Below are 27975 nucleotides of genomic sequence, written 5' to 3' on the forward strand. Positions count from 1 at the left end.
GAATCCTCTTACTCTCCAGTTCCTTCTGTCGGCGCTTTCGATCTTCGAAGGTGCCAGTACCTTTCCCAAGCAGAGGACACTCGAATTTAGACAACTACCAAGATGAACACTTTCTGTTCCGAACCGGACCAATATTGGAGCATGTAACCACGATATAGTTTTGTTCGGCATTAAAATCGGTACAACGGATACAATACTTCTTAACGTAGCGGCTCTGTCACAGTTCTGTTAAAAAAATTGGAATAAAAAACCCTAACGAGATGTGTAAAGCAATGAATGAGCCTCGTCCAAAGATGATTACTAGTTTTGTAATCATCGTGCACGCCAGTTTAAAAGCATAGTCAGAACATAGTGTCAAAAACATAATAAGTCTTGTACTGCAAAGCTATATCTTTACCACAAAAGGTCTAGTCCAGTGTTACCCAACCTTTTTTGTGCTATGCCCTACCTAAGTCTTTCTAAAATTCTTATGCCCCCTATGTAACATATACATAATTGTTAATGTTCAAAAATTGAATTGTTCACCGAAGAAACTTAACCCTTTGCACCCGGAGCTATTTTAACTCGAAAATGAAGCATTTCTTCCGACCTAGAATATTTCCATTCCCTACGATTTCTGAAATTTTATGGATATCAAATTGGTATAATATTTCGTACAATACCTAAATGTTTAGTAGTTGATTAGATAACGATATATTTAATAATGTAACAATATTTTGAGTAATGAGACAGCAATTTTTAGTGGCGCCTCAGAGTCGCTATTCCCGTGCTAAAGGTTAAATGATAGGTTTTAGGAAGAAATCAGTAAGAAATTGTTGAATTGCCCCCCGTAACAATCAAATTGCCCCTTTGTGGGGCGTGGACCCTACGTTGGGAAACACTGGTCTACTCCCATATGTCCAACAGTTGTTCTGAAGAAAATTCTTACAAATGTGTAAATTCAACTTGTTTCCACGGTCGTTGCAGAAGAAGCCCCCGAGCCACATTCAACGTGGAAGAAGAAAGAAGATGGCTCGTGCCTAGTAGCTGCGATCGTTGTCGGTTACCGGTCGCAATTCCGCCGCCGTGCCGTTATCACGGCGACGCTACACGGACGATACATGCAACGATACAGCAGGGAGTGAAAGTTTCACGCGTCGTTGCCCGTGCGAATTAGCAGGCCGGGCGTGCTGCGAGTGTTCGCGAGCAGTCGGAAGTCGCTCTGGCAGAACCAATGCTATCGACTAATGCCGGGCTATGGCCATAACCTACCGCTACCTACCACGACCGACCGCTACCGCTATCGCACAGCTGACGCCACCTCCGAGACCCACGGCCGACTTTCATGAATGAAACCCACGTGCGATCCACGTGACCGTTTCCGCTGAACCTGTAATTCCCAGGCTTCCGATCCGGTCGCCGATTATCCGCGGATCCGATCCACTCGGCGCGTGAAAAAACTGGGAGGCTACGAGCTCCCTCTTCAGAGGAGAGCTTCGCGCTTTTCTCCTTCGATATCGAGCGAATTCGTTTCGCATCCGCAAAACGAGCAACCAACGAAAACACAAAACGAATCATTGGACATTGCGCAGTCGTTGCGCAGCTGTAGGGTCTCGCCGTGTCTCGAAACCGTACCCGTAATTATAATGTGCGTTAATCCCTTCGTAACGTCGAGTGACACGATCGTGCAACATTGATCGCGTCCACCCCCGGCGCACCCCCAACCGCCCCATGTTCCACTGGATTTATCTCTTCCTTTCGCGAGCCTCGTTTATTCGCGTTTCTTAAGGCCATCGCACACGCTTCGTCTTGCCGTCTCTTTTATATTCTTGCCAGTCTTGAAATAACAGAGTTGATGTTTCAACCATTTGCGGTCCTATGTAATTTACTGTTGCACCAATAGTTCTCATTGTATTGCCACAGTTATATGTTACGCAAGAACAATCGTAGTGTTTCTTAACTGTTCTAAATAGGTTAGTAGAGCTACCTATAGAAACATAATCGAATTATATAATTTTGTAACAAGCATGTTAAACGAATTAGGAACCTCACAAAATGCACGGAAAAGTCAACGTTCCAACTTGCTCCGTCTTGCATTGCAATGTGTGACTGCACAAGCAAAAGGGATGACACGACGGAGCGCGTGTGGCGGCCTTTAGGGTAGGTAGGTACGTTCACGATCACGAGCCGCGATAAACGATCTGAGCGAACCGTGGAAACGCATTCTACTGCTCTAGAATGGAAGTGTTTACGTTGAAGCAACCAGCAGAGGTGTTACGACAGCCTCGCTATCGTCGCCGTTTTATCATTGATTCATAACTTTATTGGCGATGGATGTACACAATTTGATGAGCGCCAGCGCTTATTGGATCTGGTGGGTTGGCAAAAAAGTAATTTCGGCATTTTAGAGTGAAATAAAACCCAATTTTGTAAAAATTTTGAAGTTTTATAAGCGCAGAATAATGAAGCTATCAGAAAGATGGCGGAAGATCATTGAACAAGATGGAAAATATTTTACTGATTAAAGTTGATGGCTGGAATAGAAAGATCGAGTTTTATTTCATCTTAAAATACCGAAATCACTTTCTTGCCAACCCAATATTTCGCGGAATCGAGTGGACACTAATCGCTCGTAAAACCCGCCACACATGCTCTATCCTGTCGCCCCTTTTCCTTGTCCAGTCATAAGTTGCGACGACGGAAAAGATCAAGATCGTGGTGATCGCTTTCGTGCCAAATCGGACAATTTAACCAGATACATGCTCCTCCGTCTTGGATCGCAACTTATGCACAAGGAAAATGTCTGATTCGATGTCATAGTGCAAGGGGTTAATATCGGCGGAACAATAGAATTTTATTCCAACTCGAAGGAAATCAATATCGTACATGTTCATTTAGTTTCGCTCGAAACGTTCGTCGCGGATCTGACACGATATTACAGTGCCAGGAATTAACGATGTTTCTCTGAACGTATCGTCTTCCTTGTCGCACATGCTCGACACCGTTCTTTTATCAAAACTGAACATCAATTTCCATTACGATCTGCTAAGTAAACCGTGTTAGGTGTCTACGAAGCATGAGAATCTTCTCGTATTTTCTATCCTTCTATTACTAAGCAGTTTGTTCTGTTCTCGCGTGACTTTTACGATCACCGTAGTGGCAGTGAACGGGTTAAACTTTTAAACGAACTGCTTATACCGATTCCGAGCTGTTAAATCCTGATTCGGGGCGCGTGCCTCGCGAGCAAAACGGCCAGAGAGGAGAAACACGATACGCCGTCAAGATCCGTGTTTTCAATCTTTCCATAGGGGACAGGGGACGCACGGACCGACCGGCTCCCATATTTTTCCAAGCGCCTCGGCGTGGCAGCTCTCGAGCGCTCCCAATATAAGATAAACACCTCTGGCCGTGTCCGTTGGCCAGCTAGTAGATACGAGAGGCCGCGTGTTTCTCGGAGTCGTTTCTACGAGCAAATCGAGGAAAGAGGAGAGAGAAAGAGAGAGAGAGGTGGTTGGTGCCGCGAGTTATATGTCTCGTGACGCGTATATCTCTCCGCATGTCTGCCAAAGCATCGTACATACGTTTAGATTTCCGAGTCTCGTCGAGCGCGCGCATATCCCACGGGAATCAATATCCGCGTGTACCTCTCTGCTTCCTCTCCCTTCTTTCCCTTCTTCATCGTTCTCATACTCGGCCTCGTGCCTCTTGCCTCTTGCCTCGCGCATCGCGCCTCGCGCCTCCGCTACTCGACAACTTATCAACCGTCCGCGTTTTGCGTTTCGCGTTCATCGTTCGCCTATACTCCCCCTTTCTCCGTCTTTTTTTTCTGCTCCTCTGTTTCCTCGATTTTTCTGCAGGTGTGCCTCTGTCTCCTTTGTTTCTCACCGACCCTCGCCGAACAGAACCGGGGCCTCTCTTTCTTCTCCGAATGGCCGCACCTCCGGTTCCTTCTTCTCCGATACTGCATCGCGCCGCTCGCCATCCGTCTCTGATAAACGTGATTTAGAGAACGGACTGACCCGTATACGACAGCCTAACTCCCCCCTCCGGCAGATCGGTCTTTGTATTCCGGGCTGTGTGTATACCCCTGTCTCTCGAACCCAGATCTATCCTCCGCGAGAACGCATCCTCTTTCTCTTTCTTTCTTCCTCGCTCACCTGCTCTGTTTCGCGTGCATCGAATCGCCTCCTCTCTGTTCCAGCGACACAGTCGAACCTCCCCCCCCCCCCCACCCCGACTGTGGAACTCGCTCGTTCACCCGCAGCCCTCGGCCCTCCTCGACGAAGCAAACACTGCTTCCGGGGCCCTCTTCCCTCCGGGGTTCTCCTTTCCCTCCACCTGAGTCGATACGCCGAGCTCGATTTTTACGCGAAACCGATGCATCCACTACCAACCTGCTTTAGCTACCGTTATCAGCCGATACCCATCCACTCGATAGTCTTCCGAGGCTAACTCGATGTGCCATGGGTGGTTATTTCATCGTTGTTGATAGTCTATGATACATTGGTAAAAACTTTTTCATGGGTCAGACTCAACAGCAACAACGCCCCCAGAAACGTAATCTGATGATTTCGTCTAGTATTATTGTGTAAAGGAAAATTTTTAAATTGCTTTTGGCACAGCAGAGTGAAGATGCATCCACGAGGAATTGTTCAACAATTTCTTCCGGTACATATCATTAAAAAATGGCTAAAAATTTGGATAGACGCATTCTTGTTATTTTTATAAAGTAATGTGAAATTGTTACTTTCAGCGCTCCGTAAACCCAGCGTTAATTGTACGACCCGTCCCACCGTTTCAAAGGTTCGATAAACCGTGGCCGCGAGTGTCCTCCGCGTCGAGGCGGGGGTGTGCAACGAGCGTACGCGGCTCTCTCTACGATTCTAAGTACATGATACGCGCCGCTTCGGTGTGTTTGATGCCGCGCGGATTACGAGAGCTCATCTCTGTCCCGAAAATGCTCTTTCAAAGTGTCCGAGCATTCGGCAAAGACACCGCAACAGCCAGCGAATCAAACCGGTGAACAGCAGTCCGCTGGATCGACGACCGCGTCTATTTCTGTCTAAGATGCTGCGACGATCGAGCAGATGCACTGGCTGATCAAGTTATTAGAGTTCGCAATACTAAATTTATCAGACGATTGTAGTGGCTTCTGCCTTGGGATCTGCGAAGAAGAACCACCGCGGTTTTACGGAAAAAGGAATCCAGCGGCTTTTGTAAAACGTTGGAAGACAATAATTGTGCAAAATGGTAGTCGCTAAAGCCGATTTACTTAATTGATTTCTTGTCTTCGTACAAAGAGAAACTCGATTGATAAGCAATTTTCGAAATTGGATATATTCAATCTGCCCAGAAATTCGAATTCATTACCAACGTCCAATAGTCAACAATTTTGACTTGCTCCGCTTTGCATTGAACGGCTCATAATTATAATTTGTTCTTATTAATTATATACTAGACTGCGGATCTTTATGCAAAATAAAAAATGTTTGCATTGATTGCAAGACACAGGAGTGAGATAAAAATTTCTTTCTTCTTTCAATTATCTGATTAATCTGTAACCAATACTGATGTCTATAAATCTTCAATATGTCCACTGCTTTAAATTGTGCTCACCCATTTTTGTCATAATGCATAAAAACCGCAGTCTATTAATTACAAATATTGTAATTGATTGATAAAACTGTTATCTAAAACCGCTTTGTATTTGAGACGTCTTTACGCGTCAATGGGTTAAGAAAAGAGTGCAAAATTGTTGACAGACGATGACAAAGGATAACGAACCTCGAACAGAAGGTTAACAATACTAAAAGAAATTTTCTTGCTTTGGTTTCTTTCAGGGTACAATGGCGGTTCGCTTTAACGCGACTTATCGCGTTCCAGTCTTCCCAGTTGTCGGAGACAAATCCAATGTTTTGTTCGAGGGTTCAAAGGAGGGAAGAAGAAGGACGAGAAAGAGGAAGAAAGAAGGAAGGTCCACCTGGTCCCTGCCTCTGGTCCAGTCCGGTTCGGCTTGGTTAGCCGAGGTGAGCTATTTACGTCGCTATTTAGTCGCGCAAAGGGAGGTCCTACGAGAACCTTCTCGGTAGGAGGAAAAAAGAAAGCGAACGGTCCCTGCTGACCAGCTGACGGTCTCGTGCCGCAACTCGAGACTCTTCGCGAAGATTCGATCGCTGGCATTTTGGATACCGAGACCGGGACCAAGACCGCGACCGTTTACTGGTGGTGGTCGGCAGCCCCACTCGATCTTCGTCGATCACGGTCGATCAGGTTCGTGGTATCCGATTTTTCGACTCCGTCGCCACGAAAGCCCACTACTGAGCAGGGGTGTGCTGAAACCAGAAAGTATCGATACATTTGAGAATCCCGAGATTTTCGAGAACCCGTCCCGACATTTTCGGGTTCTCGCACACCTCCGCTACATACCGAGAAAGAGAGAAATCGTCGAGGTCTCGAACGTTCCTCGCGAAAAGACACACATCGAGCACACCGCGTACGTTGTTCCCCTTTCGCGATTCTCTCTTGGCCCGCTCGTTTCTCTTCCTCCTATTCTCGAGTCGGTGTATTGATCCGTCGAGTTTTCAAAAGTAAAATAGGTTATGCCGTTGAATCCTACGGAACTATCGCTCTCCGGACGAACGGCAACGAACGAGGCGCGAAACCAAAAGAAACAGAGGCGGACGGGGAGAATGGAACGGCTGAATTGATAGACGGATACGGAGAAAGAGACGAGCGTGCGCGCGCGAACTCCATCTGCATAATATAGCGTGGTGTTGCGTGCGATTCTACATAGGCAAACTGCATGTAACGCGTGCAACGTTCATACAGTTTACGCGAACGAGAAGGGAGAGGGCCAAGCAAAGCAACACGGAGATGAAGATAGACACAGTGGGCTCTCGGAGCACCGGGATTCGAGACTGTCGCCAATCTGCTCGAACGAAACATGGATTATTATGCGAGTTGAAAAAGTTCGATTCGTGGCTTCAGCCAAACACATTTTTACCTTGTTTTAACCCATTGAGCAATTGTTTCATTTTTCCTCCAGATGTGCTTATATACTCATGAGAATTTAAAAATTAATTATTGCTATGATCAATTGAAAAAATATCCCCATTTTTGGGGGAAGCTGACTGAGCACTCAAAGCGAAGAATGAACGGGATGTTCATAATATCACAGACTAATTATCTCTCGAGTCTTATGAGTAGACTACGGATCTTTATGCAAAATAAAAATGTTCTATATTGATTGCAGAAACAGAAGTAATAAAAATTGATGGCATCACTTAACGACTTTGTTACATTAAAAGCAACATTACAGCATTCTTGAATGTTTAAAATCTTCTACTGTTTTACATTCCACCCAACCAATTTCTTCATAAATGCATAAAAATCCGCAGTCCACTTATGAGACATATGTTAATACTGTACTTTGACCAACAACGATATCGAATCGACATTCACTGTTCCTTTTGGCTTTGAACCGCAGGATCGTGGCGCGCGCGCTCTCCTGGAAGACGATCCTATTTAGCACGAGTCCGCTCACCCTCTCTGTCTCTGTGGCCAGGCTTTTCAGCTCTAACAAGATTCGCGTGTTCGTTTTCGCGTCGCGGCCAGTCCCGCTCGGACACGTCCGGCCGAAAACATTTTCGCTCGCGTGACGATCCGTTTTCCGACGTTTAAAGCCGTTTTCGAAACCGCGTCTCTCTCGTACCCGACGAGTCTGTGACCGATTCGAATCGACGCGGTGAAACAAGAACGTCGATTACGATAGCGGTAAAACCGTAAACGACTCGATCGAACGGAACGAAAGCTCCGTTGACCTCGAGCCTCGCTGCACCAAATGGAAATCCGCCTTTATTATCTCTCCGCAGACACGGAACGCAATCGTTCAGTACCGATCGGATGAGTAATTAGTTAGTTTAGTTCATTTTCAGTCCCGATGGACCTGAAAAGGACCCGGTTTTCAATTCCATTGCATTCTTCTATTGCAATTTGATGTTTCGCACGCAAGTATTTCCCAAACTATAGCTCATTGTAAAAAATATTTCAAATAGAACTTATTCTGTTTCGAGAGGCAGACATTTTATAGTGGTCACAAATTTTCTCTAGGCGGATGTGCCTCCGAGATTTCAAGATGACCTCTGTTTCTTTATACGGAACTGTATGTTTTTATTTAGGTAAGGGTGTAGCCTATCCCAAGACGAATTCATTGACCTATAACAATTTTGTCTTCGAAGGTCAATCAAGGTCATTTGGTGACGTTCAAAATTTAGCTTAGCTTTAGAAGATACGTATGAGAATTAGGAAAGTGGGTGGGTTTCGGTGACTGATGTCAGAAAAAGCTGAGTCGAAGCGGGTTCGAGTCATGCTTTCCTAAAATCGTACAATAATATGGCAAGGGGTTGAAGTTGGTTATGGTTGGACAAAGTTCGAAGAGTCGGCCACCGGTGTATCGTAAAGTATTGCTGTCGGATCGTACGGCGGCGTACGGTGCCGGTGCAGTTTTGTATCGTTCCGTTTCGTTTCGTTTCCATCGTTTCGATAGTCCTCATCCTATTTTAGCATCCTTTTCGGGACTGGCTACCCGAGGGAATCAATAACCGACGAGGAAGCGACTGTAGATTCGGGTACCGGTGGAGAGAGAGAAGGGGAAGGGGAACCCAAGGAACCAAAGAGTACCGAGGGGCGTCGCGCGTCGAGTAGAAGAGCTCCCTGCCGTAGCATAGCGGGTGCCGGGTGCCGGCCCGGGAGGGTGTTGGGTGTTGGGTGTTAGAGGGTGCAACAGGGACCGCGAACTTTAGGGTGGAGGTGGCACGCGAGAGAGTCGGAGCTTGGCTCCGCCTCCGGCACGCGACCAGCACGCGACCAACGCCATCGACCACGTCGTCGGCTCGCGAGGGCCACCACCACCTCCTCCACCGCCATCTCCACCACCACCTCCACCACCACCACCACCACCACCACCACCACCACCTCCACCACCACCAACAACGTCGCGTCGTCGTCGTCGTCGGCTCTGTCGTTTACCTCCACCACCACCGTCACCGCCGCCGCCACCCTCGCAACCACCGTTGCTCTGCCGCCACCGTTAACGTTACCGTTACCGTTACCACTGTTACTTCTATCTTGCCACCGGCTTCATCGACGATTACGCGACCACTGGACCACCGTTCGATCTTTCACGCTCCGTACATTTTCTTTCCTTCCTCTACTACTTCCTCTCTCCTTCCGTTCCGCTTTCTCGACTTTCGATTTCGAACACCGATCCTCTTCAAACCTGTTCGAATCCTCTTACCCAGACTGAAACCGATCATCTCTCTCGCTCTCTCACTCTCTCAAAACTGACCAAACGCCCAACCTACCCTTGCATCGAGAAACGCGTAAGCGACCTATATGTGGCTAGGCACGATCCATTCTTCTTCGATCGTTCGACGCCCCGGTCGTTCCTCTCGCGCTGCAGCCAAAACCTACAGGAGACGGAAGCATCGTTTCTGACCACCGTCGATTTCCAAAAAGAAAATTGCCTCGTCTTCTTCACTTTTTATAATCTTTACTGTTCCGTAAGGCTTATAACTGGTAGCGTATTTTAATTCTCTAGACGTAATCAAATCGGCGGGCAACAAACCACGCCTTCCGGGGGACGTGTATGTGTCCGTCAGACGCGTTGTCGTCATTGGCCGAAGACAGTGACAGCGATCGACAGCAGATTATAGGATAGCGTCGAGATTGAGTGAAATAGAATGATCATCGGCCGATTGACGTGAGACAAATGACAATCTTTTTTCCCCACTCCGCTGTAATTCGAATGACATTATTAGCCAGCAATTATGCCCCCATCTATTCCAGTCATAAAGCTTGCTAAACAACACTGTCCTAGAAGTACCAGGCAAATAGAATTTTGCATCTAGGACAAGGGGTTAGTAGTGGTTAACTATGCTGTGTCCGTTGGTAACGCGATTACCATGCATCCGTAAAAGCAACGTCGCCAATTACAAGTACGAATATAATTGAATTTTCTCTATTCAACGGCAAAGGGATTTTACGTGAAAGATGAACGAACGTTCGAAGTCGACGAACGGGGCTAAGACGTTATATCTTTTAGATCGAGCGTATTACAGAATTGATGATGCTCAAGAATGACGTATACATTTATTTAGCAATTTTTGAAGTATATCTCTGAAGGTACTTCTCGTAGACCATTAGTTTCTCTGTTGTTTTTAATGTAACAGCTATTCATTTGATTTAATCGCTAGGCATTGACTAATTGTATGACGAGTTTGATACTATGGTTCAAAATAAACTCGGATACCGCTGTCGGAGGGTTAATTTAGAGTGGGGAAGATGTAATCCGCGACGCGAAAAGATCAATGTCCGTCAACTTTTCGAAAGGTTATCCCTGGGCCGGGTGCGGAGCGAGCAACATTTACCGGCGTGTATCAAATAGAAGAAAGCTGTCGGGTGGCCGATCGGATCGAGAATCTGTGAAAAATCATTTTCGGCTGGCCGTACGGCCCCGCGTATAAATACCGGCGTCGGTGATGAATACGTCTGACCTAGCCTGGCCTGAGATAATCGAAAATATGAAAAACAGTCGGCATTTGGTTAAGTTCGGAGGCTGGGAAAGCGTCGAGTGGCGCACTGTATGCGGCCCGTGAACTGCAGAACCATGGGCGTTGCTCGGGTAGTAGCGATTCATTCCCCTCTTTATCGTTCCTTCTACTCCAGCTTTATATAGCCGCCCACCCCGGCCCCCAGAACCCCAGCCCCCACCCTCGGAGCAGGGCTGGCCCCCAACCCCCATCTCTACACAGCCCCCATCCCCCTCGGCCCCTCCCCCCGTCTCCTCGCAGCCCCCAACCCCGCCGACCCCCAGCCCCAATCCTCCGCCTCGCCCCTTCTAGCCAACTACCACCCACTCTCATTTTAAACTTTCAAAGGAAAAAAGCTAGAAATACTTTAACTCGAAATGAAATTTCAAAAGGATGGAAGGGGGGCCGACAACGATTCCCTCTCCAACGAACAACCCTCTCCTTGCGTCTTTCTTCCGCGTTGCAGCGCGACTGAAAAATATGTAATACGAATTCAGATACCCTTCCTTCGAACTCTCGACTAACCATCTAGCACGTCATTCTCTCCGCCTAACCCACAGACCCGACATATGTTCTGCGACATGCATCGTTTAGAAACGTCGTCGATGTCGCAACTAAGCTGTCTGCTTCCCCAATTTTCATTATTTTCTCGCGCATTCTGCAAAATCTACATTGCAAACCACTCGCATACACGCGAGCGCGGATCGGCCCCACTTTCCGAGATGTCGCGAGAAACAAGCATCTTACATCCACCCGACATCGACCTGACTCTGTATCGTACCTCGCGAATGTAAACGAACGGTTTGCCAAAAAACACGAATACATAGACTGCGGATCTTGATGCGAACTGAAAATGTTCTGTAGCAATTGCAGGAAATAGAATGTAAATGGAAAGTTCTTTTCTTCTTTATTGATCTTAATGTATTGAGGATAGATGTGGCATTGTGTTACCCTACGACTGACGTGGTACTGTTTCCAATCCATTATTAAGAAAAGAAGCACACGTCCCTGTAGCTTCTGTATCTTAGAATTAATACAAGTCTAATTTTTAATTAAAATCCGTAGCCTATTCACTTTATATGACATAGAAAATTGCTAAGTGAATCGCTAGAAACGGAAATTTAGAAAGAAATTCATAGAATCTGTGATCTCAGGATCTGAAGTAGTCCCAATAGTTGTTTGCAAACGTAAAATGGTTGGAACGTTGATTTCTACGACGCGTTAAAAGATCATCGAAATAGGGAAGGAAGTAGCTATTCTGTAGCTCTGGCAAACTCCACCTGAACGCGTTTACTATATTTTCCCCGGCCATATACCGAAATAAATGTGTTTCGACGAGTGGACGGCCCTTGTCCAGGAAATCCTCGAGCGTCCTCGTTCTTGCGAATACATCGATTTCGAGATATAGGCGGCCCAGAAAGTCGCTGCGGTTTTCGTACCTCCAAAATGAAACGCATTTTCCACTTTTCCAAAAAATGTATCTTGCCGAAATCTGAATAGATCTTAATACCTTAATACACAGTTACGATAGCGATATCACCTTGAACCGCACCTACTTTCTAAGCTACCTAGTCTTCTCAAAATTTCAATAACTCTTCCAATTTTTGGTTTTGAGACTCTTTAATAACCACGACAGCTCATTAAATAACAATGATATAATTCAAGTTAAATTTCAATCGTGTCGACTGCAGCACCAACATGTCTCCGACTTATCTTCGTGCTTTCTCGCGCGATATTCGCCATATCATCTATGAAAACAGATTGTTTTTTTTCATTAACGCTTTAGCCCTATCCAGAGCTATAAAGGGAAAAACAGATTATGCTCAAGAGAAACAGTTAGCTGTTAATGGATGATAATTATTTTTCGAGGATGTATACCGTAATGTAGGACAGTAGAATATTTGTTTTCCTTACCGAAACGATCCCACTTCGTCCGCAGTATGATAAGGTAGAGAGAGAGACTCGACGAAACTCGCGACATCTTTGTCCGCCCACTCGATGAGAGGAAACTGTATTTGTACACTCGGGAGAGACTCGTTAAACAATCTCTTGAGTCTCTCATAATCTTCTATTTCTCTTTCGCTGGCGTTCGATCGTTTCCCGAGAAACAATATCCGAATTTCCGGTCTAGTTACAATCGTTCCGTTGTTTTTCAAGCAGCACAATTCGACGTTGTACCTATGACAATAGTCAATTTCTTTTGTTTGGATTACTGATTCGGTTTCCATTGTTTCCGCGCTGCGCTAACAGTAGCCATATCTACCTGTTGCTAATTTCCTGAAGAAACTTATTCGCTTGTAGACAGATCGCGCGCAATTTGATCTTCGAAGATCCTGCAAGCTTCTCCATCGCAACACGAGCAAGGTGCACCATGACGGCGGATTCTGCACAGCCGTCCAAAAAAATCCAGACTTTCTCGGGTTCCCGACAATAGTCCCTGGAATGAAGATAAAGCGAAAAAGATTGAAAAATCCGCCGATTTCGGAAACGCAACGGCACGAGCAATCGATACTTTTTTCCACGTGATGCATTACAGGAATATTTCGAAGGATTTCTGATAAATCGATCGACTCTCCGAGTTTTCGAGCAACTGTTCGTATTTGGACAGGGGGTCGACGTGAGGCGTGCGATCGTAATCCACCAACACACCGCTCGGAACTTGAGAACAAAACATTGTTTTGGCAGTCTCGGTGTCCTCCTCGTTCTCGCTCTCTATAGTAATACGCGCTTTGTAATACCTGCAACAAATATTTCAAATCTTACAGACACCTTCGACGACCGCGTGGCAAACTTTTTTTATCGTGTTCAAGTCTCCTTACCTATTACTCTCCGGATACGAGCCGAACGTGACATTCGGACACTTCTGTACAACCTCGTTTAACACGTTCGCGAACGAATCTTCCCTCGCGTTCAAGAAAACCTCTACGGTTGAAAAAGATTTGTATCCCGCAAATAACTCCTACAAACATCTTCTATAATTGTTTCTCTGAAACATATAAGATAATCGTCGCGGAATGTACCTTGCATAGGGCCTGAAACGAAGACTCGAAGAACATAGGTGATCCAGGAAAGACAAAAACATTCCGTAACTCTATGCAGGGATAAGGAAATGCTTCTCCCGTAGCTGGGTTTACACAAAATTTCAGAACAGATTTGGTTGGAATCTGAAAGAAGACGGTGGAATTATATCAACTGCTGAATGAAAACTGTGAAACCTGGACTTACATAAGCCATTTTATAAGCGGGTGAAGGAAAAGCTTTGCAACCAAAGCGATTCTTCACGATGTCTACCAATTTTGGATGATAATGCAGCGTATCGTCGAAAGCCAATCCTAAGGCTGTGATAAATACATATTATTTGATCTACAACGTTGCATGCGTGAATTCCAAATAAATACCTTCATAAGTGACATCGTCGTGAGTCGGTCCTATTCCCCCAGTGGTAAAGACGTAATTAAAATTTCCGGAGAAAAACCTGATCGCTCTCGCGATTTCCTGGACGTCGTCTCGAACGATCGTGATCTGCAATGCGTCAATTATTTTAATAGACAACGGAACCGGTGAGCAAGTGATTAGGATGTGCACGTATTTATATATTAGAAACTAACTTTTTTAACCTTGACTCCATGCTTGTACAGCAAAAAGCTCGCATAAAACGAATTAGTGTCTCTCACTTGAGCCTTCAAAATCTCATCGCCAACAACTAATAGAAAGGAGAAAAAAGAAGCAAAGATCTTTAACGCGGGAAGCAACGTAAGCGAGCGTACGCAACTGATAATCGCACATGCTGTTATTACCAATTATCCCCGCCGTCGGGTGTTCCCCTTTACTTTTGTCATGTACCAACGTTACCCTCGTGGTACTTAGTCCATGATGCTTCGACGAAATATTCGCTAGATATCGTCGCAAGTGTATCATAATTCACTTTTTAACCTTACAATTTACTGATTTACAGCTATCATACAGTATTGCGTTCTCGAGGATCGTTTCGCAGCGCCTTGCAACCACTTGCAACCACTTGCAACTATGTTGCGCTGTCGAATCGACCCAGTTCCTCGTAATGTACCTATCGGAAGGCTATTGTACAAATTAATGCGGCATTTTCCTCCGTTTCAAATGTTGAAACGATAGAAAGATCAGTTATGATCATTGCCGTCCAAGCGGTCAGACAACATGCATTTTACGGCAATAATTATTTCCTCGAAGAAAACAGCATCTTGGACAAGTAGCGTCATCCGTGGCGAAATGGCGAAACGTTCAGTTCAAGTTAGATGCGCTGATGCTGCTGACATGCTGATTCGATTCTTCGAGCGAAAGATCGATCTTTTGAATCTGCTTGATGATCGACTTTCCGCAAAGAATCGATTGTCCTCGAGACGTGGAAGATCGAGATGTGGAGATCATTCGAGACCGATTCTTCGAGAATTTCAAACTATCGAAAATTCTCGATGATCGTCGCTATCGTCGCAATCGAAAAGTATCGATAGCTATCTGACATCCGTGCAATTCGGACTTTTTTATTTGTTCTTTTAAAAATTATGAAGCACACAGGCGCTCGCTTTCAGCATTAAGCAAAAGGGTTAAAGAAACGATAACACTGTTTGTATTTTGTATGTTGTGCGCCAAGGTCATCGAATTTGGAGACACCATAGAGAAAGTTGAACGACGCGAGTTTCACGTCTCGTATGGTACATACTCTGTGTATTTGATTGTCGATGTGACACCAGCGAGAGTTTAGATTGTAGCCGTTTGTCTGTCAGTCGTTGTGAAAGCGATTGTCGGACGGGTGGATCATTGTAATGATCTATTCGATCAAACACGTAGAATGTATAATTTTTTACGAAGTCTGGTTCTCGGGGTGGTTTTCAGCCTTGTGAATACCAGCTCGCCTGGATCTTGGAACGAACCTTTACCATTGGTAATCTCGAATTACAAAGTACAAATCGATGCCGGGAAAGAGGATTGTTACTTTCAATATGCTTCCGTCGGAGCGGATTTCTACGTGCACTTTCAGGTACGTCACAGAGTTGCGTCTTTTTCGATCCGTCGACTGAAATCATTTCGTTTACACAAAGCGTGTTTGTTTGATCGAAATTAGAAACTCGTGTGCCGCTCGAAAATTCTTACCATCAACACTTTCGCCATATGGCTGTGAGTAACGCTAATAACAACAACCACAATGTCGTCCTTACCGCATAAAACAAATAAAAAATAATAACAGAAAGTATGAGTTTAAGCGATAATAGAATTAGAATGTAGAGTATCTGTGTAAAGCTAAATAGATTTGGTACAAGAAACTAAGTAGACAATGCATATGTTAATTAATAAACAAACAAGATAAATACAGGTAAACACAGAAAACGGTACCTTGTGCAAATAAAAGGTTTAACTAGTAAGCTCTGTTATTAATAACAGATCAGAAAGAAATTTAAATGTTTGCTATATTCTTTTTCGAACTGGCAAGTATTTATTAGATGATATTTTTGACTGCAGGTGATAAGAGGTGGAGATGGTAAAGCTGGCCTTGCTGTAAGGGATCCACTAGGTGCCCTGGTTCATCCTTACCTATGGCTTCCTAATTCAGCTTATAAGGACACTGTGAAAACAGCTGGATACTATTGTATTTGCATGGATAATACATTCTCACGATTTGCTTCAAGATTAGTCAATTTATATATTTCTGTGATCAAGTAATGTATTCTTGTTCATTATAGTATAAATTATTTATCCGTTTCGATTAGTATCATTAAACAATACCATCTTTTGCAGGTACGATGAATGGGATAAATATTCCAAGGAGCTGGAAGACTTAAATGTATCTGTTGACAATTTTACGGTAAGAATCTCCCCTACCTTATGCACGCTTATCAAAACATAGTTTGTTTGCATTATAGTTATTTGGTTCTTCAACAGAGATCGATATCGTTCGTGGAGAGAAACGTAAATGAAATGTTCCAAACACAATATTTGAGCAGAGGTAGCGAAGAACGAGATTACAATTTGCTATTGGACAACAATTTTTATGTCCAAATGTGGTCTATCACCCAGATAACGGTCATAATAGTAACGACGACGATACAAATATATTTTGTTAGGAAACTATTCGAGGTGAAACCGTCGAAATTTTCTAGAGCCGGCATATAAACAATGCAGAACCTCCCGCCGAGAATTTGTTATAATTCTTCGAGTCGGGTTACAGTTTCCTTTCCTACTATCGTACTATCCTCGGTTTAAAAAGCTAATGGTACATTATACAACAGCATAATATATACATACATATATATTTTTCCTTCACACGAAACTGTGAGAACTTACAACGTAAGACTGTATCGCGCATTTCATATTTGCATTAAGGGATGCAAGTTTTTATTCATTTTCGCTATTGACAACATTTTAATATAGACCAACAGATTCTATTTATGTATAGTTGAATTTATTGAAAGAAAGAAGAAAACATTGTATTTATACGAAGGTAATAAATAATGAAGTACTTTTGTTATATTCATTTGAGTCTCCTCGAATTTATTGACGTTATACTCGCACTCCATTTTCTAACATAACTGGTTAGATGGAACTTTATATGACTCCAACATAAATAAATTTTTATTCAATGATATATTATAGCTACTTTAATGCAAAATACATATTTGCTGGTGTGGTCGACACCTTTATTTATGCTTATGAAGTACTAAATTTAAAGTTTTGATATTGTAAGTACTACATGCGAGTAATTAAAAGTTAATAACATTGAAACGCGTTCTTCCAGTTTTAATTTGAGTACGAACACACGCTAAATGTAACCAGTAACCGACAGAGGCGTTATTACCGATCTTACCGTTTCTATCCGTAATTGCGCGGTAGCTTATATGGAGAAAGCGGTACGAATCATCTGTTACTGAAAAATGTTGAAGCTCAAAAATTTTTAAAAAAGTCATTATTTCAAACTTTCTTTTAACTTCATTGTTTGATAAAAAACATTGCTAGGGATTGCTATGAATTTAACATGTTCAAGTGTTCAATTTCAGTTCAGTGTACGAACAGGTTAAAAAATCAACGGAACATTTAGGGAGCTAAGTAACTGAAAAACGAGAATGTAAGAAATATTCTAGAACCTGCTGCTTTTCAAATTCAAATTTATATTTCGTATAACGCGCCATAAGAAATTAGTGGCTTCTCATTGGCACGCATTTAGTTTGAAATCGCAGATTTCAATTCGGGATTGGCTGTAATTAATGTTTGTGGTCAGTGGTTGTGATCGTGATGTTTTCGTTGCGTCAGTCGCGGTGGTTTCGTTCGCAGAGAAATTTTCGTTTCCCTTGTTACGTCTGTGCACGAATGGTTTCCGAACAGGAAAACCGATAGCCGAGGTTCACGCTGAGATTTAGGATAAATCGAAAAAATGGGACGCACGCGGCTGACAGTAGAACGCGTTCTTTCATCTATTGTGTGGAATTGAATAAAGAATGGCCGGGAAGATGGCGGCGGCAGAGTTGAAACCTGATAATGTTTCGTGCTACGAAACTGTGAAAAGAAATGCACCGACAGCGATGTCGCACAGAGAGATCGAATGTTACCGGTTCCGATTATTCGATTTAATTTACTACATGACTTCTGTCAGTTTTTTTTTCATCGATATAGCAACAGGTGAACAAAGAAAGAAACTATACCATGTATTTTCTCTATTGCATTTAGAAATTCTGTTTTCGATCGATACAACGTAAACACGAGTGACGAGCATTCGATCGTCAACGAATTTGAGTTGTTGTTCACGAGTCTAATGCATCGTTGATGTGTTTCACGTGTCGTATGTCAGATATTATACGAGTCATGTGTGTGTTGTTTTTGTGCACATCTTTCACAGTACATACAACGTTTTTTAATATGTTTTTACGTTTTATATACGCTCAATGTATCATGTAATAAATATATAAGGTACAATTAAATAATGTATTCTCGTACGGAAGAATTTCATTCAATCAATGCCTTTTACTCTGGATGCAGGTTTTAAATGCAAATTAAGAGACAAGTTGATCTGTTCATGTTCATGCTAATAAGTATAATGCATTTTATTAAATGCGCCTACCGATAACATACAAATTATTATCTAATTCTTTTTTTGTAGACAGTATTGTTTTCACGGAATATTTTTTACAAGGCCAATTTATTTGGGGATGCTTTGCCTTGAGTTTCACAATTTTACCCGCCGCTGTTATCCAAATGTTTAGTTTGAGATGGTATCAGAGCGACGGCTCCATTAAAGCTATACATTGGCTGTTACATTTTCTCTTTTTAGGAGTATTACAAAGGTATTTTTGTTAAAAATTCTTTTTTTTTCTTTTGTTTAATCAGTTCACAATCTTTGGTTGCATTTTCTCTGAGAGAAGGTAAATACTTTTATTTTTAGGTATTTGATATTACTTTACGCTACAGTATATTCGTTGAGGAGCAAACGATTTGTAAAGGATAAAAATTGGGTATATAGACAGGAAAGCGATATATGCATGCTACACCTGTTCGAATCGTTTATGGGGGCTGCTCCGCAATTAATATTGCAGCTATACGTTATGGCAGTATTACGTCGTACGCCGCTGTGGACAAGTAAGGACAATCAAACAGTCGTACCATCTACGTTACAGTAGAGACCGTCGATGCACAGATTTTGGCTAAATGCAGCTATGTATCACATTCACGTTTTTTTTTATCGCTGGCTTTTTTATCACAGAGGTAAATAAGAAAACAATTTAAAGTCGTTTTCGTAAACCTTATTAATTTCGTTGAGCAATGATCGAGGAACATTCTGCATATACTCTTTAACGAGAGCAGTGGTTGTAACTCCTCGCGGGTTGATGTTTTTCCAATCGCCCTTTTCATATAAATAATCGCTTAAACCTAGTTCTTGTATCAGAAACTTCTGGTCTCTATCGAATGTATCGAATTTCAAGATATAATTGTATTTAATTAAGCAAGGCTCGCACGTATCGATGAATGGTGCCCAATGTTCGTCGAAATACTTTTCTTCCACAATGAAGTGAAGAAATTCGGTAAACGTAGGCTCCAATTTCGTTTCGTTTGCTTGCCTATATTTATGATATTTGTGCGCAATGTGTCGTCCAAATCTTTTATAGTAATAATCTCTTCCCTGTATGTGTTCTAATTTATCTCTGTACGCGGAAACGAGACGTTCAAACGGATGTCGAACGATCAGAAATTTCATTGTATTATTCAGCTTCTGCAACAAAGAATTTTCTCATCGTTTAATAATATTTTCTATGCGTGTGTTTTTATTCTATCTTTGTTACACTATTGTTACATACTTGATATGCTTTTTTCATGTCTCTGTCACGTGGGAACGCTTTTCTGACGATGGTATTAATTTGTAAAATATCTCGGCGAATCAATTCCATGGCTGTCTCCGTTAACACTCCTCCGAGCGTAGCGAAATGCTTCATCCACGTGGAACTCGCAGCTTTGTATATGGGGCACCACGATATCGCGTGCATTCTGCAAGTTGTGCGTTCAAATGAATTCAAGTTCGAAAAAACACGCATTATGTCGTACTTACGTATCTATGATCATATTAGACAATACATTGTCCAAGTTCGTCACTGGTCTAACAATGTTTTTGCAATACGTTTCCAATTCGATTTTCCTATTGTTCAATTGGATTCGTGTCTTCTCCATTTCTCTCTTCGTCAAAGTAGTCGAGGTGGATTTATTTCTGACGGGGTCGTAATGTTTGTAATATCTACTGTCGATGTAATTCACAAATTTCAAATGTTTGCTCGTCTGTAAACACGAGTTGTGCAACAAATTCAGTACGAATATCAATGACATAAATATTACGGCGACTATCGTGATCAGTTTCACTAATGTCAGCTGCCTCTGTAACAAAATAACATGTTCATTTCCAGTCGAAAGCGTTCGACCGTTCCGTTGAACGACAGAACACTTACATGTAGCCCTAAGAACATGTTACTGAATACATGTAAACACTTCACTTTTAGAAAACATGGACGTATATTCGTTTGGCTTTCGAGTTCCGTCACTTTGGCCATTGGAATTTTGTGGTATTCTCTTTCTGTATAAAAAGTTCCTCTAAAATGATAATACTGTCGTCGGGAAGGTACTGTGACTCGCAGAGTTCGGAGGAATACTGTAGCTCAGAGTCCGCATATTTTTACTTCCTTCGGCCCGCCCCCACAGATAACAGAGGCAGGAACAAAGATATCATGGACAGGTTCTATCTTTCTACGGAAGACTCTTCTCGGTCCACGATCGTATCGTTCGACTACTGGTCGGACATTCCATGTGGACAGTCCATGGTTCGATGACTTTAAAAAAGACTCTTCCTCGAATAGCATGGGAGCGTTCGAGGCGCTAAAAATAAAATGACTGCCACTGTCACTGCCTCACTAAAAAAATTGTTACAGAGATCCGCGAGCGACGCCGGATCTCACCGCAAGAACCTGAACAAACTAATAATTTTTCTTAAACGCACGATCAAACAGGTCTGTCGGCTGCGGTGTCTTTTTGCTCGCTGAGCTGGGCGATAGGCACCTACACGAAAGCGATGCACAAAATAAATCCTGACCACGAGGCGACATGGGTGGCATTGGTTCTTCAGAGTCTCTGGCGGGCGGGTATGCTGATGTCTAGAATAGCCGTTCTGGTCTTAACGGCGCTCTGTTTAAGGGAATGGTTTTTATTGTTCCTGGGTAAGTGTGTCGGTAGGCTGTAAACCAGCGTAAAAGAACGCTTAGACTAGAAATAGATTTATGTGTTCGACACGGCAGCGCCTCTCATGATCCCCGACTCTGTCCGCAGGACTCCATTGGCTATTTATGACGATTTGGGTGATCCTACAGAACACGGATTTCTGCCCGACGATGTGGGAGGAGCGTATTTATAATTGTATCATAGGACTAATTTATTGCTTCGATTTCTTTAATCTGCGGGTCGGCAGGTCCCGGTACAGAATGCTTATCTTCTATTTCGTCGTGACGCTCGAGAACACGGTGTTCTTGGTGGTCTACGTATTTTGTTACAAGAACACGATCAGGACCGAGGAGATCGCTACGGTGGCCAGTCTGGTGGCTGGGGGGATGATGATCGGTCTAGCGAGTATGCTACTGTACTACGGCAAGTATCATCCCTCCAAGGTGATGATCGGGGGCGGGTCGATGGCCGCCGACAAGCGAGATAACCGTGCCGAGACAGCAACCAAGACGACGGGCACGCCTAGGTCGTTCAAACAGTATTATTCGAACTCGCCGTGTTCCGTCGGCCATTCTCAGGGGACCGTGTCCGAGGAGGTCACCACGGACAAACAATCCTTGCTGACGAACATCGTGCAGAGTTCGGACTGCGCGGAGACCGGCGTTATCAACCAGAGCTGCAAGGTCGCGAGCGAATCGAAGACTGCTGCCGTTCGCGTTGTCACTGAGTGCGAGTCGGCGCACAACGAGCCACCCCTCAAGGACGAGAGTGGCGGGGGTGAATCGAAAGGGTCGTTCCTCCCAGAGAGCAGCGCGGTTCGGGAGTTCGAGATGCAGAACGACTGCAACGATGCGGCCGAGCAAAAGAACATTCACCGGCAGAAGCGCAGGGGCATCTGTTTGCCGACCAGCCACGGCTTCGATATAGAGGACGTGACGCCCAAGGCACCGCCACCGTCGACCAGCTTGTCGGGATCGTCACGAAAGAGACGAGGTATCTGCTTCTCGACCCAGCTGATTCTCGAAATGGAGAACGACGAGAACGAGAAGCTCGCGGACAAGAAGCTGCTGTCGAACATCAGCGGAGCTCGCGAGGATCTGCTGGAGGACCGGTCCGAGGCTCGCAAGGAGGACGAGGAGGAGCACATGGAAGCGGACCACGATAACGCGAACAAAATGACCAGCAGGGACAGGTTGAAGACCCCGCCGATCTTCGACGATGCTTGCGAGAAGATCTCGGAGACCGAGAAGCTGACGAAGGAGCAGAGAGACGAGACCATGAGCTGCGTCACCTCGATACACGACTATGAGAATGTCTGCCCGTTAGGAGTCGCCAGGCCACCCTGGTGCATTCGCAGCTGGAAGGGATACACGGATATAGAGACTTACATTCATGACGATAGCGTGGTCAGGGACAGACGGAGGGACACTCTGACCAGTACCACCACCGGGACCACGTACAGCTCGGAGTTCTCCGATATAACTTGCGTCAGCTCGATACTCAGAGGGATTTTGAAGCAGGACGATTACCTCGACACGTTAGCTTACGATCTGATTGATCCCAGAGAACTGAGAGCAGTCCACAGCGAGGACCCGTCCTCTGCGAAGAGGCCCTCCGAAGCTGAGGAGCAGAATGCCACAGTCTACATCGCGAAACCTGTCGTGATTGACGAGAAGGGCGGCATGTTTGCTCTAGACACCATTTTAGAGGAGCACGATGAGGAGAAATTGGATTATGGTAGGCCGGCTCACGACTCGGTTAGCACCCTGGTGAGCACTATCGATCAGATCAGAAGGTACACAGCCGACAACTCACCGAGGCACGTGTACCACACAACCGGGACCCAGTGGGAGGACTTCGATCCGAAGAATTTGATCAAGAAAGCGCAGTTGACCAGAGCGTTGTTCAAGAACGACCTGAAGGACCCTGCCACATGCAGTAAAAACTACTTCAACAGAATGGACGAGCCGGACTCGATCGTTCGCGGCAGGTGCGAGATAGATGCTATCAGGGATTTGGTGAAGTATTGCGCTATCGAGTCGATCAGGAAGACTCCGCTGATAGACGCTATATTGTCCGATTCGCCTATTCTGGGCGGAAAAGCAAAGCAGCCTCAGAAACAGCAGGACGCATACCGGGAGAACGATACCGAGAAGGATAACGATATATACGTCGAGATGAGTCCTCTGGTCCCGGTCGTTCAGGATGTCCAAGTTGTACAGAAGAACTTCTCCGGTAGCCCCGAATTTGTCAAGACTTGCAACGTCGTCACACCGAACATCTCAACACAGTCCACAGACGCTAGTTCAGGGGAGAAGACAGACTGTCCTGACAGGCGCAGGAGACCGATGAATTATCCGAAACGGAAGTTCTCGCTATTAAAGGAGAAGTTCGAGACAAAGTCGCAGTTGGTTTACGTTGTCACGCCGAACAACGCTATCAAGTTGGGACAGTCCGCCGTTTCCTCGGAGCTCGACACGTCCAAGAAGAACGCGTCGGTTGCCTCGAAGAAGAATACGGACCTATCCACGAGGCATGATAAAGAGAACTTAGCCCCTGCGGCACCGTTGAACGTCGTACATCCGAAGAATGTAGCGGGGGACAGGTGCCACGCAAATCGAGAGAAGACTGACTCGATTTACGAGAACGACAAGTCTCGCGATACTGATTTGAATCTGAAACAGAGGCGGCACATATTTTTGGAGCAGGTGCTGTCACCTCCCAAGCTGCTCACGTGGAACAAGAAGAGGACCCTCGTCGGCTCAGCCGTGAAAAAGTTCTAGAGCTATCTGGCATCGTCCTCTGGTTTGCCCCATGCCAGTGGAAGAACTTGATCTTGATCAGATATTTTTCATTGATTAGCCTGAATAGGCGTGGCTTTCAAAGGAGTCAAAGCTCCGTGGGGCAATCGGAGCACTCTAGGCTAACTCAAGAGCCTAAGGCCTAAGGTAACGAGCTTCCTCGCGAGAGTGATATTTAGATTTATTTTTTTACTGGATCGATGTCTTCCTGTGCTCTGGTTCGGCTGCCGCTCGGCGATCGTTTCAGAGACGAATTGTATTGTGTACTGTATCCATTTTTATTAAGTATGTAAATCGATTACATCGTTGCCAAGTACGATATTACATTATACAATATTAAAGATCTGTAATAATTATACATATGAAAATTATTTTTATATACAACAATGTTATATATAATAAAAGACTTTTTTTACATAATAATATATGTATATGTATATATATGTATATATTTATGTACAGGGTGAGCTGCTCGAAATTAGAATCTAAAATGTCTCCGTTGCTTTTAGTGACGGCAATCTTTTTTTTGTATATTGCGAAACGCAACGGAGATATTTTAGCGTCGCACGAAGCTCATCGGGTACATGCATATATATTTCTCTTCTTTTTTTTTAAAATGGCACTGGAAAACATTGCATGTTATTGCGATGTAGGAGGAGACTACAACGTGTAGATCGGAACAAATGCGGTAAACATCGAGATTGAAAAGATTCTCTAAAAAACAGCACTGTTATAATAATAATAACGATTATCATTATTACTATTATTATAATAAAAATAATACTATCTTTTAGTACGAAGTGGCGTACAATGCATGCACGCTTCTCTAAGTATCTAATTTATGCATACGTTACCGTAACTTTTATCAGTGCAATCTTTACTGTACTATGTAACATACAATTAATTACTTTTACCGTACACTTAATACTTACTTCTCGTTTCTACGTTCGCGAATTCAATTATATTTCTCGTTAAACTGCATCGTGCAAACGTGGCGTTCAACGAAGCGAAATAGAAGAAAATAAATAAGGAACCGAGCGAACAAGAAAATAAACTAAAACTATACCGTCAGTCTTTTAGGTTGAAAGTGGATTGTATATTTTAGACGTTCCTCGTCACGTTCGTCTGATATGTGATACAATGATTGGCGGTCAAACAAGTTCCGTTCAAATAACCAGACACGCGTTAATTCCGTACAACGTCTTCTGAACACAATTATTGCACAAACAACTTATGAATACCTTCGCGTCCTTTTTCTTTGTTAAAACTAACAGCGAGTCGTCTACACATAGAAAACGTGGAAAATCGTTGGCATTCGAAACGCATCCTGATCGCGTGTGTATACCCATCACGGTACACAACTTTTCGTTCCGTACGTTCTCAGATTAAAGTACTCTGACCGGCTCCCGCGTTCTTATCGTACTTCTTTATCCATTTAATATGGCAGATCAACGGCAGGCTGCGCAAATTATTGCATACTCGTGTACCGAGTGAAATTTTCCGAAGCTCCTGAGCAACTTGATGTAACGACTTGCCTTTCGTTTCCGGAATGAACAGGAAAACGTAGAATATGGTGATCAGACACATGAAGCTATAAAACAAGTACGATCCGGCCAGTGTCAACGATTCTGAAAGAGAATAATTGCAAACGTTGGATACATTGATCGAAGAATATTCCATTAAGAAAATGAAGGACTCACTGATCATGGCGACGACCGATTCCGTGGCGATAATATGCGTTACCCATATAACGATGAAGAGAAAACTGATGCATTTTCCTCGGATTGCTGCAGGGAAGACTTCTATGATATTCAGCAACGGCACTGGACCCAGTCCTAAGGCGTAAGCAGCCTCGTACACCAGCAATGTTATCACTGCCAGGATACGCAGACCACCGGTGAGACCTTCCGAAACGATTATGTTCTGCGTCTGCAACAAGTAACGTGTCATCGAATCGGCATGGTGCCATATTCAATTTTAGGAGGTATGTATACCTCGCAGGAAGACTTCACTTGAGTCCACGTTTCTGGACTGGGCGCAACCATTGCCAGAGGTGTCGGCAACAATGGGAATGGCGGCGGCGATCCAGCTGGCATGACGATCTGAACTTTGACTTCCTCGTTACGGAAGTTCTTGCAATGAGGCGTCACTATGTCCAGGTTATCGTCGCTTCGATCTATCGTGGCCAGCAGCGACAGCAACGATATTGTTGTCATACAAATTGTCGCCGAGGTGATGAGCGCGGTCCGTCGTCCGCATCTTTCCACTATGATCAACGAGAGCATCGTGCTGAACACCTTCACCACGCCGAGGGATATTAAGGCCGTGATCTCGGCGACATCTGCAAGGTAAACGATACAGAGACGCACCGTTTCAATAGCAAACGGCGAGACAAAGTGGAATTCCAGAACTTACTTGAACAAATGCCCAGTAACGCGAACAATCGCGGCGCGTAATACAGGACCTGTCGTTTGCCGGTGCCTTGTTGAAGTATCAACAGGAAAACCATGATCGTGAAAGTCTCGAGAATCGTATGCCAAGCGTTTTTCGACGGCTGCTTGGAAACGTTCGTTATGCGTTTGTAAAGCAAGAACGGTGGGGACCGTTGGAGAAATATAATGGTAATGATGCAAGCCGCTAACGAAGGAACAGCAGTGATGCCAATGGAAAATCGCCATTGATAATCTATGTTCTTCACAGCGGCGGCGATAACGGAGACCAGGAACCCGGTGGCAGTGCCCAATTGATACAGCATCATGTTGTACCCGCGTTTATTCGAGTCCGACACCTCTGCCATATAAATGCAGTGCGCCACGGCTGAAACGGATCCAGAATATCCGCAAATTATTCGTGCAACCAAAAGTAGGATGTAATGGTTCGCCAATGCCGATAACGTGGCGCCGAAAGTCAAGAAGACCAACGTCAATATCATTGTCCAGCGACGACCGAACGAGTCAACTAGAAACCCTGTAATACAATATTATATTGTCAATGTTTCGACACAGAGTAAGGAGTTGTTACGTTGAAAGTGAATTTAAGGTGGTTTTGTAGAAGCTTACCGCCAGTTAATCCACCAAGAAGAGCTCCAATGAACCAAATGCTGATCACAAAGTCTTTTTCGAAGCAATTCAAATTAAACTCATGTTTGATCAGTGGAGCTATGGGTTTTGCTACTCCCATGTCGCAGCCAAAAGCAATACCTGCCAGAACCGCCACCATGGAGACAAACACATTCTGATTTCCTGATGTCAATGGTGTTAAATTGTCGGTTTGCTTTGGAATCGGTTTCCTCAAGTTTTTTGGGGGCAGGCATTGGTATTCCTCGTTTGGAGCTTTGGTTATAGATGTTTCTGTGGTTTTGTTCGCGTTGTTTAATAGTATCGCTGTGTCCTCTTCGTCCGACATTGTATTTTTAATTCAATAACACCTTTTGCGGATTCGTATTAAACCATCTATCCCGAAGTCCTGTAAATTGCATTCGCATGAAACATCGACGAATTATATGATCGTTTCGAAGATTATTTCGGGCGTATAGTTCAGACACATACCTAAACGAAGACGTTACTATTTTCGACACTACATGCTACAGTTTCTATTACAAGATTGTTTTAGGTACGGGCGTCCGAGTCTTGTAGGAGGTAATAATAATATTGACAAAAGACTGCAGTATTTTCGTTTCACTTACATACGTGACATGCAGCGGATAAATAATCAACGACACAATAGCTTGCTTCTCGCCTCACATAAAACCACGATAAACGCCGTCGTTGTTTGTATTTCTTTTATTCATTGACAATTTGACATTTCGGATTCGAAGAACACACGAATTGACAGGTCTCGCGAGCGTTCAGGTTCTTAGCGCCATCTTGCGTATTAGTAGAAGCGAAAAG

The 27975-nt window shown here is 44.1% G+C and overlaps 6 protein-coding genes across 12 annotated transcripts in view; 3 read left to right on the forward strand and 3 right to left on the reverse strand.

Annotated features, from left to right (window-relative positions):
- The window catches only part of LOC143214409 (uncharacterized), a 40105-nt gene extending 24635 nt beyond the window's left edge, over nucleotides 1-15470 (forward strand). The window contains exon 3 of one of the 2 annotated variants that reach the window (XM_076435440.1): nucleotides 5820-15470. In XM_076435440.1, coding sequence (XP_076291555.1) covers nucleotides 5820-6068 — 249 coding nt within the window. In that variant the 3' untranslated portion in view covers nucleotides 6069-15470. The other variant, XM_076435441.1, reaches the window with a different exon arrangement.
- LOC143214389 (FAD synthase) lies at nucleotides 12152-14507 on the reverse strand. 4 transcript variants are annotated; one of them, XM_076435408.1, is made up of 10 exons: nucleotides 14366-14507; nucleotides 14177-14271; nucleotides 13967-14090; nucleotides 13794-13906; nucleotides 13589-13732; nucleotides 13388-13527; nucleotides 13103-13306; nucleotides 12832-13005; nucleotides 12483-12746; nucleotides 12152-12316 (listed from the first exon to the last, which is right to left on the reverse strand). In XM_076435408.1, the coding sequence occupies exons 1-10, from the start codon at nucleotides 14484-14486 to the stop codon at nucleotides 12313-12315; spliced, it is 1383 nt and encodes a 460-aa protein (XP_076291523.1). In that variant the 5' UTR covers nucleotides 14487-14507; the 3' UTR covers nucleotides 12152-12312. The 4 variants fall into 4 exon arrangements, with proteins under 4 accessions (XP_076291523.1, XP_076291522.1, XP_076291524.1 ...); XM_076435407.1 differs by having other exon boundaries at nucleotides 12152-12366; XM_076435409.1 differs by lacking the exon at nucleotides 13794-13906 and having other exon boundaries at nucleotides 12152-12366; nucleotides 13388-13490.
- Nucleotides 15386-17073, forward strand: LOC143214404 (transmembrane emp24 domain-containing protein 5-like). The gene is made up of 4 exons (XM_076435434.1): nucleotides 15386-15582; nucleotides 16062-16258; nucleotides 16338-16404; nucleotides 16482-17073. Exons 1-4 carry the CDS (start codon nucleotides 15394-15396, stop codon nucleotides 16710-16712), a joined length of 684 nt encoding a protein of 227 aa, XP_076291549.1. The 5' UTR covers nucleotides 15386-15393; the 3' UTR covers nucleotides 16713-17073.
- Nucleotides 17074-17197: 124 nt separating this feature from the next.
- LOC143214379 (uncharacterized) lies at nucleotides 17198-26429 on the forward strand. 2 transcript variants are annotated; one of them, XM_076435382.1, is made up of 5 exons: nucleotides 17198-18212; nucleotides 18691-18874; nucleotides 18973-19166; nucleotides 21077-21283; nucleotides 21393-26429. In XM_076435382.1, the coding sequence occupies exons 1-5, from the start codon at nucleotides 18032-18034 to the stop codon at nucleotides 24065-24067; spliced, it is 3441 nt and encodes a 1146-aa protein (XP_076291497.1). In that variant the 5' UTR covers nucleotides 17198-18031; the 3' UTR covers nucleotides 24068-26429. The 2 variants fall into 2 exon arrangements, with proteins under 2 accessions (XP_076291497.1, XP_076291498.1); XM_076435383.1 differs by having other exon boundaries at nucleotides 18078-18212; nucleotides 18695-18874.
- Nucleotides 19039-21244, reverse strand: LOC143214393 (carbohydrate sulfotransferase 11). The gene is made up of 4 exons (XM_076435415.1): nucleotides 20522-21244; nucleotides 20131-20450; nucleotides 19883-20069; nucleotides 19039-19797 (listed from the first exon to the last, which is right to left on the reverse strand). Exons 1-4 carry the CDS (start codon nucleotides 20621-20623, stop codon nucleotides 19285-19287), a joined length of 1122 nt encoding a protein of 373 aa, XP_076291530.1. The 5' UTR covers nucleotides 20624-21244; the 3' UTR covers nucleotides 19039-19284.
- Nucleotides 21384-27973, reverse strand: LOC143214385 (solute carrier family 2, facilitated glucose transporter member 10). Of its 2 annotated transcripts, none has more exons than XM_076435400.1 (6): nucleotides 27771-27973; nucleotides 27145-27550; nucleotides 26501-27052; nucleotides 26080-26426; nucleotides 25786-26014; nucleotides 21384-25713 (listed from the first exon to the last, which is right to left on the reverse strand). In XM_076435400.1, the coding sequence occupies exons 2-6, from the start codon at nucleotides 27488-27490 to the stop codon at nucleotides 25466-25468; spliced, it is 1722 nt and encodes a 573-aa protein (XP_076291515.1). In that variant the 5' UTR covers nucleotides 27491-27550; nucleotides 27771-27973; the 3' UTR covers nucleotides 21384-25465. The 2 variants fall into 2 exon arrangements, with proteins under 2 accessions (XP_076291515.1, XP_076291514.1); XM_076435399.1 differs by having other exon boundaries at nucleotides 27634-27973.
- Between the last annotated feature and the right edge of the window lie 2 nt (nucleotides 27974-27975).

The sequence above is a fragment of the Lasioglossum baleicum genome, chromosome 12 (genome assembly GCF_051020765.1).
Source record: "Lasioglossum baleicum chromosome 12, iyLasBale1, whole genome shotgun sequence".
In the NCBI taxonomy this organism is placed as follows: domain Eukaryota; kingdom Metazoa; phylum Arthropoda; class Insecta; order Hymenoptera; family Halictidae; genus Lasioglossum; species Lasioglossum baleicum.